This window comes from Mobula hypostoma, chromosome 11 (genome assembly GCF_963921235.1).
Source record: "Mobula hypostoma chromosome 11, sMobHyp1.1, whole genome shotgun sequence".
NCBI classification, from domain to species: domain Eukaryota; kingdom Metazoa; phylum Chordata; class Chondrichthyes; order Myliobatiformes; family Myliobatidae; genus Mobula; species Mobula hypostoma.
The window spans coordinates 78191149-78210140 of record NC_086107.1 but is presented as its reverse complement, the minus strand read 5'-3'; the positions used below and the strand labels follow the sequence as shown (position 1 = coordinate 78210140).

General features: G+C 41.6%; 1 protein-coding gene across 1 annotated transcript in view; it reads right to left on the bottom strand.

The window, feature by feature from the left end:
* The window catches only part of LOC134353480 (mucin-2-like), a 182926-nt gene that overhangs the window by 102301 nt on the left and 61633 nt on the right, over positions 1-18992 (bottom strand). The window contains exons 20-28 of the mRNA XM_063061484.1: positions 14556-14707; positions 14306-14444; positions 13600-13710; positions 7960-8139; positions 6702-6941; positions 4681-4837; positions 3895-4023; positions 3004-3151; positions 1424-1467 (exon numbers count right to left, since the gene is read on the bottom strand). Coding sequence (XP_062917554.1) covers positions 1424-1467; positions 3004-3151; positions 3895-4023; positions 4681-4837; positions 6702-6941; positions 7960-8139; positions 13600-13710; positions 14306-14444; positions 14556-14707 — 1300 coding nt within the window. The remainder of the gene's footprint in view (positions 1-1423; positions 1468-3003; positions 3152-3894; positions 4024-4680; positions 4838-6701; positions 6942-7959; positions 8140-13599; positions 13711-14305; positions 14445-14555; positions 14708-18992) is intronic.

The window sequence follows — 18992 nt, the reverse complement described above, 5'->3', positions numbered from 1 at the left end:
CCCAGGGCTGAAATGGCTAGCACGAGAGGGCACAGTTTTAAAGTGCTTGGAAGTAGATACAGAGGATATGTCAGGGGTAAGTTTTTTTGCAATGAGTGGTGAGTGTGTGGAATGGGTTCCTGGTGACAGTGGTGGAGGCGGATACGATAGGGTCTCTTAAGAGACCCCTGGATAGGTACATGGAGCTTAGAAAAATAGTGGGCTGTGGATAATCCTAGGTAATTTCCAAGGTAAGGACATGTTTGGCACAGCTTTGCAGGCCGAAGGGCCTGTATTGTGCTGTAGGTTTTCAATGTTCCTATACTCTTTCAGCATTCTTTAATATTTCAATCATCAATATGACAATACTGTGCAAAAGTCTTCAGTATATAGGTATATACAGTGCCTATAAGAAGTACTTTCCCCCCTTTGTAAGTTTACAACATTGAATCACAGTGGGTTTAATTTGGCTTTTTTGACACTGATCAACAGAAAAGATTATTTTGTGTCAAAGTAAAGATAAATTTCTACAAATTGGTTTAAATTTATAACAATTATTAAACACAAAATAATTGATTGCATCATTACTCACACCTTCAAGTCAGTATTTAGTAGATGCACCTTTGGCAGCAATTACTGCCTTGAGTCTGTGTGGATAGGTCTCTGTCATCTTTGCACATCTGGTCACTGCAATTTTTCCCCATTCTTCTTTAGAAAACTGCTCAAGCTCTGTCAGATTGCATTGCATGAGTGAATAGTTCTTTGCAAATCCAGCTACAAATTCTCTATTGGATTGAGGTCTGGACTCTGACTTGGCCACTCCAGGACATTAACTTTGTTGTTTCTAAGCCATTCCTGTGTAGCTTTGGTTTTATGCTTGGTGTTATTATCTTGCTGGAAAACAAATCTCCCAAGTCACAGTTTTCTTGTTGACTGCATTAGATCTTCCCCTGTATTTTGCTGCATTCATTTTACCCTCTACCTTCACAAGCCTTCCAGGGTCTGCTGCAGTGAAGCATCACCACAGCATGATGCAGCCACCACCACACTTCATGGTAGGGATGGTGTGTTTTTGATGTTGTGGCTTCACAATTATGTGACATGTAAAACAGATTGGCTACACCAGTGATGATTTGGTGTGTCATATTAAAGGGAGTGAATACTTATGCAATTAATTATATAGTGCTTTATATTTGTAATCAACAGATCTAGAGATCTGTTTTCACTTTGACACAAAGGATCAGTGTCAAAAAGCCAAATTAAATCCACTGTGATTCAATGTTGTAAAACAATAACACATGAAAATTTCCAAGGGATGGCAGGTAAATACTTTTTGTAGGAACTGTATATAGGTGCTTAAGACTCTTGCACAGTACTTTAAATCAAACAGTCTTTGTATCCATAAAAGAATAAATCATCCAAGCATGATGTGGAATGAACCTACCTGATCTGGCATAGGTGCAGTCTACTTCACCATTCTTACATTTGCTAAAAATATTAACAACATAGGTTGGTTATTTAATTATACATGTCAATGTTGTTTAAGAATGTGCAATATAAAAGTACAACTTTAACTATCTTCACAAATTGATATCAAGAAAGTTCTGCAGTACTTAATGTTCTTAGTGTAACATATAAATAAGACTGGTGAAGACAGTGATGGGATCGTATTACAGACTCCCAATTAGCCACCAGTACATCGAGGAACAGATGTACAGTCAGAACAGGAAAAGGTGCATAAACAACTAAGTTGTCTTGTGGAAGATTTCAAAGCTAGCAAGAGGTTTAGATGGAGTAGAATTTATTAGGTGCATCGAGGAGAGCTTCTTAAAATAGTTTGCGGATTGTCCAAATCATTTGAAGCCCATATGAACCTATTGTTGGAAATGAGACTAGCCAGATGACTGCATGGGGACTGTTGTGCATGGGGACTTGGGAGTGCTTGTGCATAAATCACAAAAAGTTGTTTTGCAGGTGTAATAGATTATGATGAAGGCAAATGGAATATTGGCCTTCATTGTACAGTGGCTGAATTCACGAGTGGGTGGTTTTGCAGCCCCTGTACAGGGTACTGGTGATGATGCACCTGGGCAGTTCTGGTCTCCTCACATGAGAAAAGAGATACTGATTTGTAGGTGATGAAGAGAAGATTCAGCAGCTTGAATCTGGAGATGAGCTGGTTAGCCTCTGAGGAGAGATTGAGACTCCTGGAATGATACTTACTAGACTTCAGAAGAATGGGAGGGGATCTTATCAAAAATTATACAACTATGAAAAGATAGAGGCAGGAAAGTTGTTCCACTGATAAGTGAGATGAGAACTATATGATATAACTTCAAGGTTCAAGGGAGTAGATTTAAAAGACCATGACCAGATCAGCCAATATCTTACTGAATGGCGGAACAGGCTTGATGGCCAGAAGGCCTACTCCTGTTCCTATTCCGTCTGTTGTTTCAGGTCGTCGTGGAGAAGACAAGACTGCAAACTGGATGGAAGACTGCTTATTCAGGTCTTTAATTTCCCACCTTTAGTTAACCAACAATCTTGTCCTGTTCATGCTTGATTCTTGGAACTTCAAATACAATGCATGCTGGGAAAACCAACACAGGAAAATATGCAAAGAGTGGGATTCTACCAATAGAGTCAGGACGACAATGGCAACCAGAGGACCCGGTTTCAAGTAGTCAGAATATCATGTGAGCAAACACTCAGGAAAACTTGTACCAGCATGAAGAGAATGTCAAAAAGAACTTGTAATTGAGTTATGAATATCCCAAGCTCTTTAGCACAGAGGGAACGAACAGTTATCGATAGCAGAAAAAATAACGTGGAATGGAGGAAATTTCCGAATGTTGAAACATGCTGGTTTTTAAATCACTTCAGTTAGCACTGAAATGTAAAAAAAACAAGAATCCCTAACGTCCAGATCAGTTCCCCCTCTGAATTAAAATATTACTTGCCCAAAAGGAAATGTTGTTAATGCAAAGTTTCTTTGATTAAACCAAATAAGAGAATAAAACTTACCAGGAATCACAGTTCTGTGTTGATGGGACAGATTCACCTGGCTCATAATTTTTTCCATTAAAATGGCAGGGACACTGGTTCAATGGAACGCATTCCATTTTATCTTCATCTAAGAATGGCTTATCCTCAGGGCAATCTGGGTAGCAACCTACAAAAATTAACAACAGTACAGAATTAACTACTGATACTCAAAACCAGCAATGTCACTCTTCTGTTGATCTCTAGCAGATTAATTTAGTCTGAATCACAAAGACGTTCAGCAAAACTTAAACTTCACCAAGCACCCTAATACTGTTTATACTGTATGGTGCCTATGATCAGGAAATGGGCCCCTCAGAAATGGTGCCATTTGTCCAGATACCCTTGGGAATGCAGTGAAGAGTCACTTTCTTCTGGCTTTGGCACAGCTTTGTGTTATAGAGATCCATTCACGACTGTAACATATGAGTTTAACCCAGCAACAAAATATTAAATAAGACGATAACAATTTAGAGGCAGCAATGTTCTCAAGTACTGCCCTTGATCCTCATGATGAAAGTAATGTGAAATGCTGAACTAAAAACCTTGGCAACATAAATACATTATGCGTTTGGGAAGCCAGACATTCAGGGATTAAGTGAATGAAGGGTTAATCAAAGTGTTCACTTTTGTTATTTCAATGAATTGTTTAGCACAGAGTGAAATCCATTCATTTTCTAGGTAATTTCTTCTCACAACTGATGTATGAAGTGAAGGGAAAAATCTCAGATGTAATTATAAAACAGGTTTTTTTATAAATGAATTTTGTTCATTTCTCAGAACATAAGAAATATTAAAATGTTTCAGTTTATATCTGAAAATATAATAAAATAGTAAATTACATAATCACATTAACTAAAATAGAAATATTACCTTCAAGCTTGGGGATAATTTTGGAGCATGATCCACTGGGATTCTGGCACGTTTTTAGGCATGGAATTCCACATGGTGCATAGTGCCATTCACACTCATCACTGGGATTATAATAATCGCAAAAGAGAGCTGTAACAGAGGAGCCATCTGAGTAGTTATTGTAGCAGAGGGAAAAGTTGCACTGATAGCAAAAAGTTGCACTGATAGTAACCCACAGAATATATTCAGATTTTTCTTCAATAACTTAAAAAAATCTGAGTGGAGATCCCAATAAATAACTTAAAACAAAACAAGTTTGTGAAAGGATTTTCTCAAATTTTAACTGTAAAGAATAAAATTGTCCCAAAGATTTATCTTTTAATTTATTAATTTATCTGTGTTCTAAATCCAGCTTAATAGCTGAAAGAAACTAATGGCTGGCAAATGGTCTTTGGGGTGCCTAGTGAGATGCAGAGACAGTGAGTGCCCAGAGTGGTTTGGAGACAGTAGGGGTAATGCAGGGTGATCGACACACAGACCCTGGGGTGCCCAGTGTGAAGTGGAGACAGTGAAGGTTAATACAAGATGGAAGGGAAATTCTCACACTGTTGAATTTTAATTTCAGGTTCCTTTGTGAAAACAACAGAGAGATTTGTTTTCAGTGAAGAAAATCTTGGGAATCAAGACCCTCTGTATGTTCTGCAGTGTGTAGTTCATAACTAGAAATGCTGGTGGATTGACAATTTAAAGGGTCTGTTGAATAAATACTACAATCCTGAAAGTGAATGAAAGCAGAATATGACTCACGACAAAGTTCAGGGGTCCTCCAGGAAATACAAACTCCAACCATCCTGCAAGCCAAAGAGTAAGCAGCGATAGCTGTACACAGACATTCACAATCTCCACCAGTGTCACAGGCACAGGCGTCACGGACACATGCCTCATAATATGGGGCTGGGTCGACCTGAAAAGTAAACATTTGAAAGATAGACAATTTGTTTGAAAAAAATATGGATCAAAAGTTCTATCCATCTCTATAATTATAGAAACATAGAAAACCTACAGCACAATACAGGCCCTTTTTGCCGAACATGCCCCTACCTTAGAAATTACTAGGCTTACCCATAGCCCTCTATTTTTCTAAGCTCCATGTACCCATCCAAAAGTCTCTTAAAAGACCCTATCGTATCCGCCTCCACCACTATTACTGGCAGCCCATTCCACGCACTCACCACTCTCTGAGTAAAAAACTTACCTCTGACATCTCCTCTGTACCTACTCCCCAGCAAGTTAAACCTGTGCCCTCGTGTGGCAACCATTTCAGCCCCGGGAAAAAGCCTCTGACTATCCACACGATCAATGCCTCTCATCATCTTATACACCTCTATCAGGTCACCTTTCATCCTCTGTCTCTCCAAGGAGAAAAGGCCAAGTTCACTCAACCTATTCTCATAAGGCATGCTCCCCAATCCAGGCAAAATCCTTGTAAATCTCCTCTGCACCCTTTCTATGGCTTCCATATCCTTCCTGTAATGAGGCGACCAGAACTGAGCACAGTACTCCAAGTGGGGTCTGACTGGGGTTCTATATAGCTGCAAAATTCCCTCTCGGCTCCTAAATTCAATTTCACAATTGAAGGCCAATACACCGTAAGCCTTCTTAACCACAGAGTCAACCTGTGCAGCTGTCTTGAGCGTCCTATGGACTCGGACCCCTAGATTCCTCTGATCCTCCACACTGCCAAGAGTCTTACCATTAATACTATATTCTGTCATGGTATTTGACTTACCAAAATGAACCACTTCACACTTATCTGTATTGAACTCCATCTGCCACTTCTCAGTCCAGTTTTGCATTCTATCAATGTCCCGCTGTAACCTCTGACCGCCCTCCACATTATCCACAACACCTCCAACCTTGGAGTCATCAGTGAACTTACTAACCTATCCCTCCACTTCCTCATCCAAGTTGTTGAAATTAATGGAATTATGATCATAAATACAAAGTAACACACATAAAATCCTGGAGGAACTCAGCAGGCCAGGCAGTATTTATGGAGGAAAGGTTAGTAGAGACGTGCAGGAGAGGTTTTCTTTAAGATAGAATTGGTGCCTGCAATGCACTGCCAAAGATATTAGAGGGCAGGTTAAGAGCCTCATAGATAGGCACAGGGATGTACAGGGAATAAGGACCGTGTGCAAACATTTGTTTAGTTTCATGTTTAATTAGTTTGGCATAATATGGTGGGTGAAGGGCTGTTCCTATGCTATGCAGTTCTATATTCTATGGATTTGAGGATATTTTTTCACCCGGCAGATAAAAAGCAGGCACTCCCTGCCTGAAGACTGTTGAAGGCAGGTACTTTCACAATGTTTATGTGGTACATGGATGAGCACCGGAACTGCTTTGAATTAGAAAGCTATGCACCAGTGGAGTAAATTGGGTTAGTATAGATGGGGACATTATTTCGCATGGACTTGGTGAGCTGGGGGTCTTTTTCTGTGACTCTCTGACAAATTAAGGCATTACAAGGATTTCATTTCAGCAAGTTCTTCAATTCTAAAATGATAGGTCAAATACCTCAAGGGGAGATGCTTTAAATAGTGCCATAAATTGTAAAGGACTATAACTTTTGGAATAACTTTTAGTTGTCATTGGAAGGCTGAAGAGAATTTATCCTCTGGAATCAGAAATTTTGATACCCATATAGTTGTCCTTTGTCAATGGTAAACTCAAAATAATTGCTGTTTACAAATATAGTTATGTAAAGACTAATTGTGCAATGCAATGGCAAGGCATAGAAAACACTTTGGCATTCAGAATTGTACCTGAGAATTACAAAGCAGGAATGGCTCATTCTTGAGGATGCTACACTGTTTCTGAGCCCATGCATCTCGATGAATATTGACTGAGCAGGGATCTTCATTGTCTTTTACATTTGCACATGCAGGAGACACCTTCCAACTGTTTCCAAACTCATCCACATTTGCAACGACTAATTGGCTTCTTGTGGTGAAATCATTTTGAACATTCCCATCATAATTGCCACACAATCCACAGATGGTATGCTGCAATACCCAAAAAGGACGATAATTAACCCAAAACAGTCAATCACCAAAATAAGGTTTGAGTGCACCTACCATATTTGATGTCTTAAATTGAACAAAGAAATCTCTTTGCAATTGAATTAACCATGTAATAAATAGATAGTAATAGTTCTAGAAAATATATTTGATTTTATTTACAACTCATATAGCTAGACTTCAAAGGAGCTATCATATTGGTGTAGACCACTGACTATTACAAATTACTGTTGTTTAATGACTTGCGCTCTGCTTTTCTGTTCTAGTTTTCATTGAAAAATTGCAAGTTGCTTTGATTGTGTCAAACAGACATTGGCACACAGAAACCCTAGAAATATTAGAACAGTTAGATAAAGTGGTGAAGAAGGCACACAAAATTCTTGTCAATATGTTCCAAGGCACAAAAAAAGAATGATTAAAGAAAACATAAGTTAGGCCTCAGCTAGAATAGATGGATGGATCCTAACACCAAATCACTTCAGAAAGGGTATGAGTAGTTTGTAAGTGCATGGTCAGAACCAGAACATTATGGTAATGATACAAGTCATTGTTTTATTTGAAAAAAGAAGGCCTAGAGAGATTTGATTAAAATATATAAAATGGTGAGCGAGTCGGATGGGCAAATAGACCAATAACTGGGCGGATTGAGTTCATTGACGCAAGTATCAGAGTGAAGGTGAGGAAGAGTATTTTCACTCAGAAACTCGCTGTCCAAACGCATGGCAGAGACAGAAGTCCCCCTTATTTCCCCATCTGGATGATTATAACCGACTGACTGACAGCTGGGAACTACTCATTCACCTGTAGTGAAACTGTTCATCTGCTGCATATTCCCTTTGCACCCGCATAATAAGGTATATTCTTGGAATTTAAAATATTTTTGAGAGGTGTGACAGAAACGTTACAAATGAAAGATTTTTTTGTTCAAAACAATTAAATTGCTTTTCCTGCACAGTATAAACTTGGGAATATGCACAAGCTTCAATATACAGCAAGTCCTTACCTTGAATGAGTGACTCATTTTAATAATCAGGCTTGTTTTCTTATCCCAGAGCAATATCAGTCCATTTTTGGCCTCCAATACAAGATAAATGCCAAGGTGACGTACTTCATAAGGCACATTTATACCATAAGTAAGCTTCGTAATCTCATAATTTCCATCCGATAGTTTTATTTCAGTATTCTGAAATTTTTTAAATAATCACATTAGACAAGTGCATTACCCCATTCAGAAACTACTGTGTTAATCTTCCTGGGAAAATAATGGGGTTTGAACAACTCCTTCCAGTACTAATGCACATATAAGTTATCATACTTAGAAAATTAACAGATGTGCTACTGGTTGGACATATCGGGATTTCTGCTGTTACGTATGCCATAACTGGGTTGCCAAACCAGCAGAAATGGACCACTTAGTTGGAGTCTGGATTACTGGAACTAAGAAAGTTTTATTAAAGAAATAAGTAACACAGTACTCTAATCGTAAGGATATAAATGCAACAGGTTAGCAATAATAAAACACACATGTACACAGAACTAGGGTAATAGGAATCAAACAAGCTCTATCGCAGTCTAGGGGTAAAATGATCAGTCTCAAGTGACACAGAGTTCAGTTCAGCTTAGTACAGTTTGCAGCAATCACTGTTGTGCTGTTGGAGAGAGAGAGAGAGAAGGATGATATGCAAATCGGATTCAGACAGACTTTGATGTTCTCCGCAGTTAGCTTTCGGGCGAACCCTTTTAATGTCTTCTGTGGTCACTGACTGTGACCCCTCCATTCCGGATACGACCATTCTTCCGTGGTGAACCCGGCACCCAGGCAAGGGCGGACACACACACCAGGTTCCCGCCGATCGTACCTTTTCACCCTGTGCGTCTATGGTCGGTCCCGCGACCAGACCTCCAAACTCACACCAACTTGTGGGGGCACACCGCTTTTCCAGGGTCTCGTTATCTCGTGATCTCGCGGTGTGTGTCATGCCTTAGTGAACCTGTTCCTTTTATCCCCCTGCTGGGGTATCGCCTGTCCATCAAACTTCAAACAGTTCAGGTTCAAAGCAACCGGTCTGTCAATACTCAGAACTGTGTCTCTTTTCGTTCTCTCTCTCCTCTCTCATCAACATTTTGAACGTTTCTCCATTTGTCTCTCTTATCTCTCTCATCAGCATCAATCTTCTGATAACTTGGTTTTTTGTCACACTGCTTAGCAGCCCCAACACACAGTGCAGAACGTTAATGCACTGGAGTTAGACCATGGTCTGTGAGTGATCATTGAAAGGCAACATGGTGATAGACAGTGCAGAAAGTAATGAAAGCGTTCAGTCGAAAGTATGATACCATCAACAGAAATGTCAAACCAGCAACACTGCTGCACTCTCATGCTATTCAAAGCACTAAATGAAATGGATAGATGAAGTGCTGATATAAAAGCAAACACACCAAAAAAACTGAGATATACTGGAACTACTACTGTTTTTGGAGAGAAAAGCAGAATTAATATTTTCGGATAATTATCTTCCTCAGTAAGGACCTCTCCTTATAGCTCAAATCCTCTAATCCAGGTAACATCTTGGCAAGCATCTCCTGCATCATTTTCAGTGCTTCCACAAGTGTCCTGTAACTGCATAACCAGAGTTGCTTACAATGCCCCAAGTGCAGCCTAACCAAAGTTTGATATAAGCAAGGTTTTGATCCATCTGTCAGACCCCCACCCTCTCCGCAATTTGTTTTTTTTTTAATTTGTTGCATTCACTGCAAAGGTCTTCAACCTGAGATATTCCTCACTCTACAGATAATACCTGAACTGGCCAGTGTATTCAGCATTTTCATTATTTATTTCAAGTTTCTAGCATTTGCAGTTTTTGACTTTCATTTTCCACGAAAGACATCCTAGCTGCTGAATATGGCAGGGGAGCACTCATCTGGCACAAAACACTGGATCTCATTCTGATCCATTCAGTTTCCTTTCAGCTTCGGGTTCTGGCTGTGGTGTGGCTATGACTAGAACTTTGCTCATCTGATGTGTTTGGTGCTATGAACACAATGAGCAGAATCTACCTCTCAAATTAGAAACATAGAAACATAGAAAATAGGAGCAGGAGTAGGCCATTCGGCCCTTTGAGCCTGCACTGCCATTCAGTACGATCATGGCTGATCATCCAACTCAGAACCCTGTACCTGCCTTCTCTCCATACCCCCTGATCCCTTTAGCCACAAGGGCCTTATCTAACTCCCTCTTAAATATAGCCAATGAACTGGTCTCAACTGTTTCCTGTGGCAGAGAATTCCACAGATTCACCACTCTCTGTGTGAAGAAGTTTTTCCTCATCTCGGTCCTAAAAGGCTTCCCCTTTATCCTCAAACTGTGACCCCTCGTTCTGGACTTCCCCAACATCGGGAACAATCTTCCTACATCTAGCCTGTCCAATCTCTTTAGAACTTTATACGTTTCAATAAGATCCACCCTCAATCTTCTAAATTCCAGAGAGTATAAGCTTAGCCAATCCAGTCTTTCATCATATGAAAGTCCTGCCATCCCAGGAATCAATCTGGTGAACCTCCTTTGTACTCCGTCTATGGCAAGAATGTCTTTCCTCAGATTAGGGAACCAAAACTGCACACAATACTCTAGGTGTGGTCTCACCAAGGCCTTGTACAATTGCAGTAGTACCTCCCTGCTCCTGTACTCGAATCTTCTTGCTATGAATGCCAGCATACCATTCGCCTTTTTCACCGCCTGCTGTACCTGCATGCCCACTTTCAATGACTGGTGTACAATGACACCTAGGTCTTGTTGCACCTCCCCTTTTCCTAATCGGCCACCATTCAGATAATAATCTGTTTTCCTGTTCTTGCCACTAAAGTGAATAACCTCACATTTATCCACATTAAATTGCATCTGCCATGAATTTGCCCACTCACCTAACCTATCCAAGTCACCCTGCATCCTCTTAGCATCCTCCTCACAGCTAACACTGCCGCCCAGCTTCATGTCATCCGCAAACTTGGAGATGCTGCATTTAATTCCCTCGTCTATCCCTGAAGGATAAGGGATAAGTGTGACTCACTGACAAGGAGTGAATATGGTGGGAAGTCATAACTCTCTTGGAATTTACAACCAGAAATGTTCTCTGATGGTCTGCTGTTGAGTGAATGGATTCATTACTGCTCAACATTTTTTGTGTTTGAGAATGGAAGCTGTAATGAAGCAGAAACTGCAATAGCAGCAAATACCCATGCAATATCTATCTGCTCCTGAGGGCTATTGGAAGATTGATGATATAAGAATTGAATTGAATTGACTTTATTTCTTACATCCTTCACATACATGAGGAGTAAAAATCTTTACGTTACGTCTCCGTCTAAATGTGCAACGTGCAATCATAGTAATTTATAATAAATAGAACAATCATTTGAATATAGAGTACACTCAGATCAGCGTGAATTCATCAGTCTGATGGCCTGGTGGAAGAAGCTATCCCGGAGCCTATTGGTCCTGGCTTTTCTGCTGCAGTACCGTTCCCCGGATGGTACAGATTGTGGTTGGGATGACTTGGGTCCCTGATGATCCTATGGGCCCTTTTTACACATCTGTCCTTGTAAATGTCCTGAATCATGGGAAGTTCGCAACTACAGAAGTGCTGAGCTGTCCGCACCACTCTCTGTGGAGTCCTGCGATTGAAAGAGGAACAGTTCCCATACCAGGCAGTGATGCAGCCAGTCAAGATGCTGTCAGTTGTGCCCCTGTAGGAAGTTCTTAGGACTTGGGGGCCCTTACCAAACTTCCTCAACTGTCTGAGGTGAAAGAGGTGCTGTTGTGCCTTTTTCACCATACAGCTGGTGTGTACAGACCACATGAGGTCCTCGGTGATGTGGAAGCCAAGGAACTTAAAGCTGTTTACCCTCTCAACCACAGATCCATTGATGTCTATAGGGGTTAGCCCATCTCCATTCCTCCTGTAATCCACAACCAGCTCCTTTGTTCTTGTGACATTGAGGGAGAGGTTGCTTTCTTGACACCACTGTGTTAGAGAGATGGCTTCTTCCCTGTAGGCCACCTCGTTATTGTTTGAGATAAGGCCAATCAATGTAGTGTAGATTGAAGCTGTGGGTGGTGATACAGTCATGGGTATACAGGGAGTAAAGGAGGGAACTCAGTACACAGACCTGAGGGGCTCCTGTATTGAGAGTCAGAGGGTTGGAGGTGAGGGAGCCCACTCTTACAACCTGCAGGTGATCTGAGAGGAAGTCCAGGATCCAGCTGCACAATGCAGGGTCAAGGCTGAGGTCTCTGAGTTTCTTGTCAACCCTGGATGGAACTATGGTGTTGAATGCTGAACTGTAGTCCAAGGACAGCATTCTCACATAAGCATCCTTCTTCTCCAGATGTGTAAGGACAGTATGTAGAGCAGTGGCTCTACATGTAGATCTGTCCATCAGTTGTGTCGGTAGGTGAATTGTAGCGGGTCCAGTTTGGGTGGTAGTTGCAGGTGTAATCCCTGACCAGCCTCTTAAAGCATTTGCTTATTATTGAGATGAGTGCGACAGAACATCAGTTGCTCAGGCATGTTACCATGGTCTTTTTTGGTACGGGGACAATGGTGGATAATTTGACGCAGAAGGGCCATAAGATATAGGAGTGGAATTAGGCCATGTCGCCCATTGAGTCTGCTCTGCCATTTTATCATGACTGATCCATTTTCCCTCTCCAATCACCTGCCCTCCCCCCCACCTCATCACTTCATACCCTGACAATCAAGAATCTACCAACCTCTGCCTTAAATATACATAAAGATGTGGCCTCCACAGCTGCCTGTGGCAAAGAATTCCACAGATTCACCACACTCTGGCTAAAGGAATTCCTCGTCATCTCCATTCTAAAAGGATGCTCTCTATTTTGAGGTTGTGTCCTCTGGTTTTAGATTCTCCCACCATAGGAAACATTCTCTCCACATCCACTTTATCAAGGCCTTTCACTATTCGATAGGTTTCAATTAGGTCATCCCTCATTCTTCTAAATTCTAGTGAGTACAGGCCCAGAGCCATCAAGCACTCTTCACATGACAAGCCATTCAATCCTGGAATCATTTTTGTGAATTTCCTTTGAACCCTCTCCAGTTTCAGCACAAACTTACTAAACTACTCACAATACTCCAAATGAGACCTCACCAGTGCTTTATAAAGTCTCAACATTACATCCCTGCTTTTATATTCTAGTCCTCTTGAAATGAATGATAACATTGTATTTGCATTCCTCACCACAGACTCAACCTGCAAATTAACCTTCAAGGAATCCTGCACAAGGACTCCTAAATCCCTTGTCCCTCAGATTTTTGTATTTTCTCTCCTTTTAGAAAATAGATAATCTTTTCATTTCTTCTCCCAAATTACATGATGATACACTTCCTGACACTGTATCTCACCTTGTTGAGCAGAGAAGGTGCATCAGTGATGCCCTCATGTAGCACTGAGTATCAATTGTGACATGAATACCTGGAAGACTTCCGGCACAGCTTAGATAATAATTCAGAAATGATCATATGTATCCAGGTTTATAGCTAAGCTTCAAGCTCATCTTTTCACTCCTAGTTGGACCTTACCACTGTAAAGAACAATGAAGGAGTAACACAGGTTACACACTTACACCCAAGAAGATTTTGATTGATTTAGAGCATGTTGTCCCAGTGGTACCACAAGGGATGTTTTCTGTGATTATCCTGAAAGTTCCATTGTTAGGATTGTTTCCACAATAATCCTGAAACAATCATTGAATAAAGTCAGAATTAAAGACTATCCACAGATATAGACACTAAACAAATATAGGCTCAAAAATTGTGTACATTGTACATTATTTTGTCTTAAAGGATAGATTTTGTCCAAAAAGTTTTAAAATTTGGAGCATTCAAGCAAACTATACACAGACTTTATCATCAGCACCTCACATTATATACTGTATTTCACATATATGTCTATTAAAATAATTACTTTGTTTTATTTATTTTATTTAGCAATACAGCATGGAATAGGCCATTCCCACCCTTCTAACCACACCACCCCAGCAACCGCACAACCCTGACTAATTCTAACGTAACTGTGGGATAATTTACAATGAACAATTACCTGGTACAACCTTGGAGGAAACTGGAGCACCGGGGAAAACACACACATTCCAGAGAGGACGTTGAGAGGTTCCTTCTAGAATGCCACCGGAATTAAATTCCCATCTCTGGAACACCCTGAGCTGTAACAGTGTCAGGCTAACTGCTACACTACCACAGCATGGCTACTATGGCAGAGTATTTACAATATAACTACTTATAATAATGAAAGACATATTTGTCAAACAATACCTGTGCAACTACATATTCACAATCTCCATTAAAAGTGTAGCGTTGCCCATCAAAAGTGATGTAATTCCCATCTCCATAGATCATGCACATTCCATGGCAATCTTGATCTGTGCAGCTCCATGATCTGTTGCTACATTGGCTGAAAAAAGCAAACAGGATTTTTACTGACCAGAAAGTATTAGCTCTGAGTTTTCTCATTTGCTTCATATGGATTACCTCAGCAGAAAGAACAAAAGTATGTTCTACACACCATGAGTTGCAGTCCACTTCTATGATTTCACCAGACTTGTAACTGTGGCCATTGTGTGTACAGGGACACTCACTTATGGGAATACAGCCACCATTTCCATCAGAGATCAATCCTTGAGGACAGACACACCCAGAGACACAATCCATGGTATACTGCAGAGACAATTTTTTTGAATTGAATTTAGAATCTGATCTCCGTACTTGATTCTCCATTCTTAGTTCTTTGCTAACAACCTGGCAGTGGAGCTGATATTGTATTTAATTAAGCTAAAAGGGGTTAAGTTTTTTATGCAGAGATTGATGAGTGCGTGGAATGGGCTGCCGGCGACAGTGGTGGAGGCGGATACGAAAGGGTCTTTTAAGACACTTCTGGACAAGTACATGGAGCTCAGAAAACTAGAACGTTATGGGTAACCCGAGGTAATTTCTAAGGTAAACACTTGTTCAGCACAGCTTTGTGGGCCGAAGGGATTGTATTGTGCTGTAGGTTTTCTATGATTCTAATTCCGCCCCCCCCCCCTATGGTTTTCAGGTTTATTGGGCTTACTAGAACTCACAGGTTAAGAATTTATTCGAGACTGAGAGAAAATGGTGATGGAGTTTAATTCAGTTAAGTGTGAGGAGTTGCATTTTGGGAAGACAAATGAGGCTCAGGCTTTGACATTATTCTGGGAAGTGATGAGGAACAAAGAGACCCAGGAGCACAAGTGCATAGTTCCCTGGAAATGGCATCATCGGTATACAGGATGGTAAAGAAGAGTTTTGGCATCCTGGCCTTCTTCAGTCAGGACACTGAGTACAGAAGTTGGGATATTATGTTGCAGTTGTACAAGATGTTGGTGAGGCCACATGTGGAATATTGCATTCAATTTTGGTCACACTGCTCTTCCAAAGAAGTCATCAAATTGTAAAGAGAGCAGAAGAAATTTACAAGGATGTTGCCATGTCTTGAGAAACTGAGTTATGAAAAAAGGTTCAACTAGTTGGGACTTCTTTCATTGGAGTACAGGAGACTGAGGTGTGATTTTATAGTGGTGTATAAAATAAAGAGGGAAATATAGGGGCAATGTGCATAGTCTTTTTCCCAGGGTTGGGGAATTAGAAATTAGAAAGTATAGGTTCATGAGGCAGAAGAGATTTAACAGGAACATGGGGGGCCGGGGGGGGGGCAGGGAGGGGGGCAACATTTTCACCCAGAGTGAAGTAATTCAGCCAAGTACATTAGAATCTAAAAGATGTTTGGACAAGTACATGTATAGGAAAGATCTGGAAGGATATGGGCCAAATGGGGGCAAACTGAAGTCTGAGTTTTGGGAACTAGGCAGAAGGCTGAAGAACAGGACCTCAAGGGTGGTGTTCTCAGGATTGCTGCCAGTGCTACGTGATAGTGATGGTAAGAATTGGAGGAGATGGCAGTTGAATGTGTGGCTGAGGGTGCAGGGGGCAGGGTTTTAGATTTTTGTATCATTGGGATCTCTTCTGGGGAAGGTGGGACCTGCACAGATTGGATGGGTTGCACCTGAACTCAAGGGGGAGCAATATCCTTGCAGGTAGGTTTGCTAGCATGGTTCGGGATGGTTTAAACTAATTTGCAAGGGGGATGGGACCCGGAGCAATAGAGCAGTGGAAGAAGTGCATGGAGTAAAGCCAGATCTATCATATAAAGAGGCTTTGAGGAAAGAGAAGCAGAATAAAGGGTGTAAAGGTAATAAGGTAGAAGGGCTAAAGTGCGTGTACTTCAATGCAAGAAGCATCAGGAACAAAGGTGATGAACTGAAAGCTTGGATACATACATGGAATTATGATGTAGTGGCCATTACAGAGACTTGGCTGGCACCAGGGCAGGAATGGATTCTCAATATTCCTGGATTTCAGTGCTTTAAAAGGGATAGAGAGGGGGGAAAGGGGAGGAGGGGTGGCATTACTGGTCAGGGATACTATTACAGCTACAGAAAGGGTGGGTATTGTAGCAGGATCCTCTTTTGAGTCAGCATGGGTGGAAGTCAGGAAAACGAAGGGAGCAGTTACTCTATTGGGAGTATTCTATAGGCCCCATGGAAGCAGCAGAGATATCGAGGAGCAGATTGGGAGGCAGATTTTGGAAAGGTGCAAAAATAACAGGGTTGTTATCATGGGTGACCTTAACTTCCCTAATATTGATTAGCATCTGACTAGTTCCAAGGGTTTAGACGGGGCAGAGTTTGTTAAGTGTGTCCAGGATAGACTCCTGTCACAGTATGTTGATAGGCCGACCGGGGAGAATGCCATACTAGATCTAGTATTAGGTAACGAACTGCGTCAGGTCACAGATCTCTCAATGGGTGAGCATCTGGGGGACAGTGACCACCGCTCCTGGCCTTCAGCATTATCATGGAAAAGGATAGAATTAGAGAGGACAGGAAAATTTTTAATTCGGCAAGGAAATTATGAAGCTATAAGGCTAGAACTTGTGGGTCTGAATTGAGATGATATTTTTGCAGGGAAATGTACTATGGACATGTGGTTGATGTTTAGGGATCTCTTGCAGGATGTTAGGGATAAATTTGTCCCGTTGAGGAAGATAACGAAAGGTACAGTGAAGGAAGCTTGGGTGACAAGTGAGGTGGAAAATCTAGTCAGGTGGAAGAAGGCAGCATACATGAGGTTTAGGAAGCAAGGATCAGATGGGTCTACTGAGGAATATAGGGTAGCAAGAAAGGAGCTTAAGAAGGGGCCGAGGAGAGCATGAAGGGGCATGAGAAGGCCTTGGTGAGTAGGGTAAAGGAAAACCCCAAAGCATTTTTCAATTATGTGAAGTACAAGTAGATAAATCCCCAGGACCTGACAGGGTATTCCCTCGGACCTTGAAGAAGACTAGTGTTGAAATTGCAGGGGCCCTGGCAGATATATTTAAAATGCCGGTATCTATTTTGGCACCTCACCCGTTTTTACTGGGTCCATTGTTATTTGTCATCCATATCAATGATCTGAATGATAATGTGGTAAATTGGATCAGCAAATTTGCTAATGATACAAAAATTAGAGGTGTAGTGGATAGTGTGGAAGGTTTTCAAAGCTTGCAGAGGGATTTAGACCAGCTGGAAATATGGGCTGAAAAATGGCAGATGGAGTTTAATACAGACAGGTATCACACTTTGGAACAACAAACCAAGGCAGAACATACAAGGTAATTGGTAGGGCACTGAGGAGTGCAGTAGAACAGAGGGATCTGGGAATACAGATACAAAATTCCCTAAAAGTGGCGTTATAGGTAGATAGGGTCGTAAAGAGAGCTTTTGGTACATTGGCCTTTATAAATCGAAATATTGAGTATAACAGTTGGAATGTTATGGTGAGGTTGTATAAGGCATTGTTGAGGCTGAATTTGGAGTACTATGTCACTCACAACACGCTGGAGGAACTCAGCAGGTCGGACAGCATCCGTGGAAACTATCAGTCATCGTTTCGGGCCGGAACCCTTCGTTAGGACTGAACAGGGAAGGGGCAGAGGCTCTATAAAGAAGGCGGGGGAACTGGGGTAGGAAGGAGAAGGCTGGTAGGTTCCAGGTGAAAAATCAGTAAGGGGAAAGATAAAGGGGTGGAGGAGGGGAAGCAGGGAGGGGATAGGTAGGAAAGGTGAAGAAGGAATGGGGGAAAGAGACACGTTCCCAGGAAGGAGACGTGGCTGTGGTAGCGGGTCTACTTCAGGATATGGTCGAAGAGTGGGACAGAGGCGGAGATCACAGAGGGAGAGCAGTGAGAGAGGGTCTCACTGAACTCCCGAAGGGAAGATTTAAACTTCTTCAGGGTAGGCATACCTCGAGGAGACTTCACAGCGGAGTAGCGAATCGTAAACACAAAATACTCTGCAGATGCTGGGGTCAAAGCAACACTCACAACATGCTGGAGGAACTTAGCAGGTCGGTCAGCATCTGTGGAAACTACTCCGCTGCAAGATAAAGGCGGGAAGTTGTGCCCAGAGGCTGTGGAAGTGAGCAAGGTCCTCAATGAATTCTTTGGTATTCACCAATGAGAGGGAACTTGATGACGAAGAAGACAATATGAGTGAGGTTGATGTTCTGGAGCATGTTGATATTAAGGAAGAGGAGGTGTTGGAGTTAAAATACAATAGGACGGATAAGTCCCCGGGGCCTGACGGAATATTGCCCAGGCTGCTCCATGAGATGAGGGAAGAGATTGCTGAGCCTCTGGCTAGGATCTTTATGTCCTTGTTGTCCACGGGAACAACAATCCGGAGGATTGGAGGGAGGCGAATGTTGTTCCCTTGTTCAAAAAAGGTAATAGGGTTAGTCCGGGTAATTATAGACCAGTGAGCCTTACACCTGTGATAGGAAAGCTGTTGGAAAAGATTCTTAGAGATAGGATCTATGGGCATTTAGAGAATCATGGTCTGATCAGGGACAGTCAGCATGGCTTTGTGAAGGGCAGATCGTGTCTA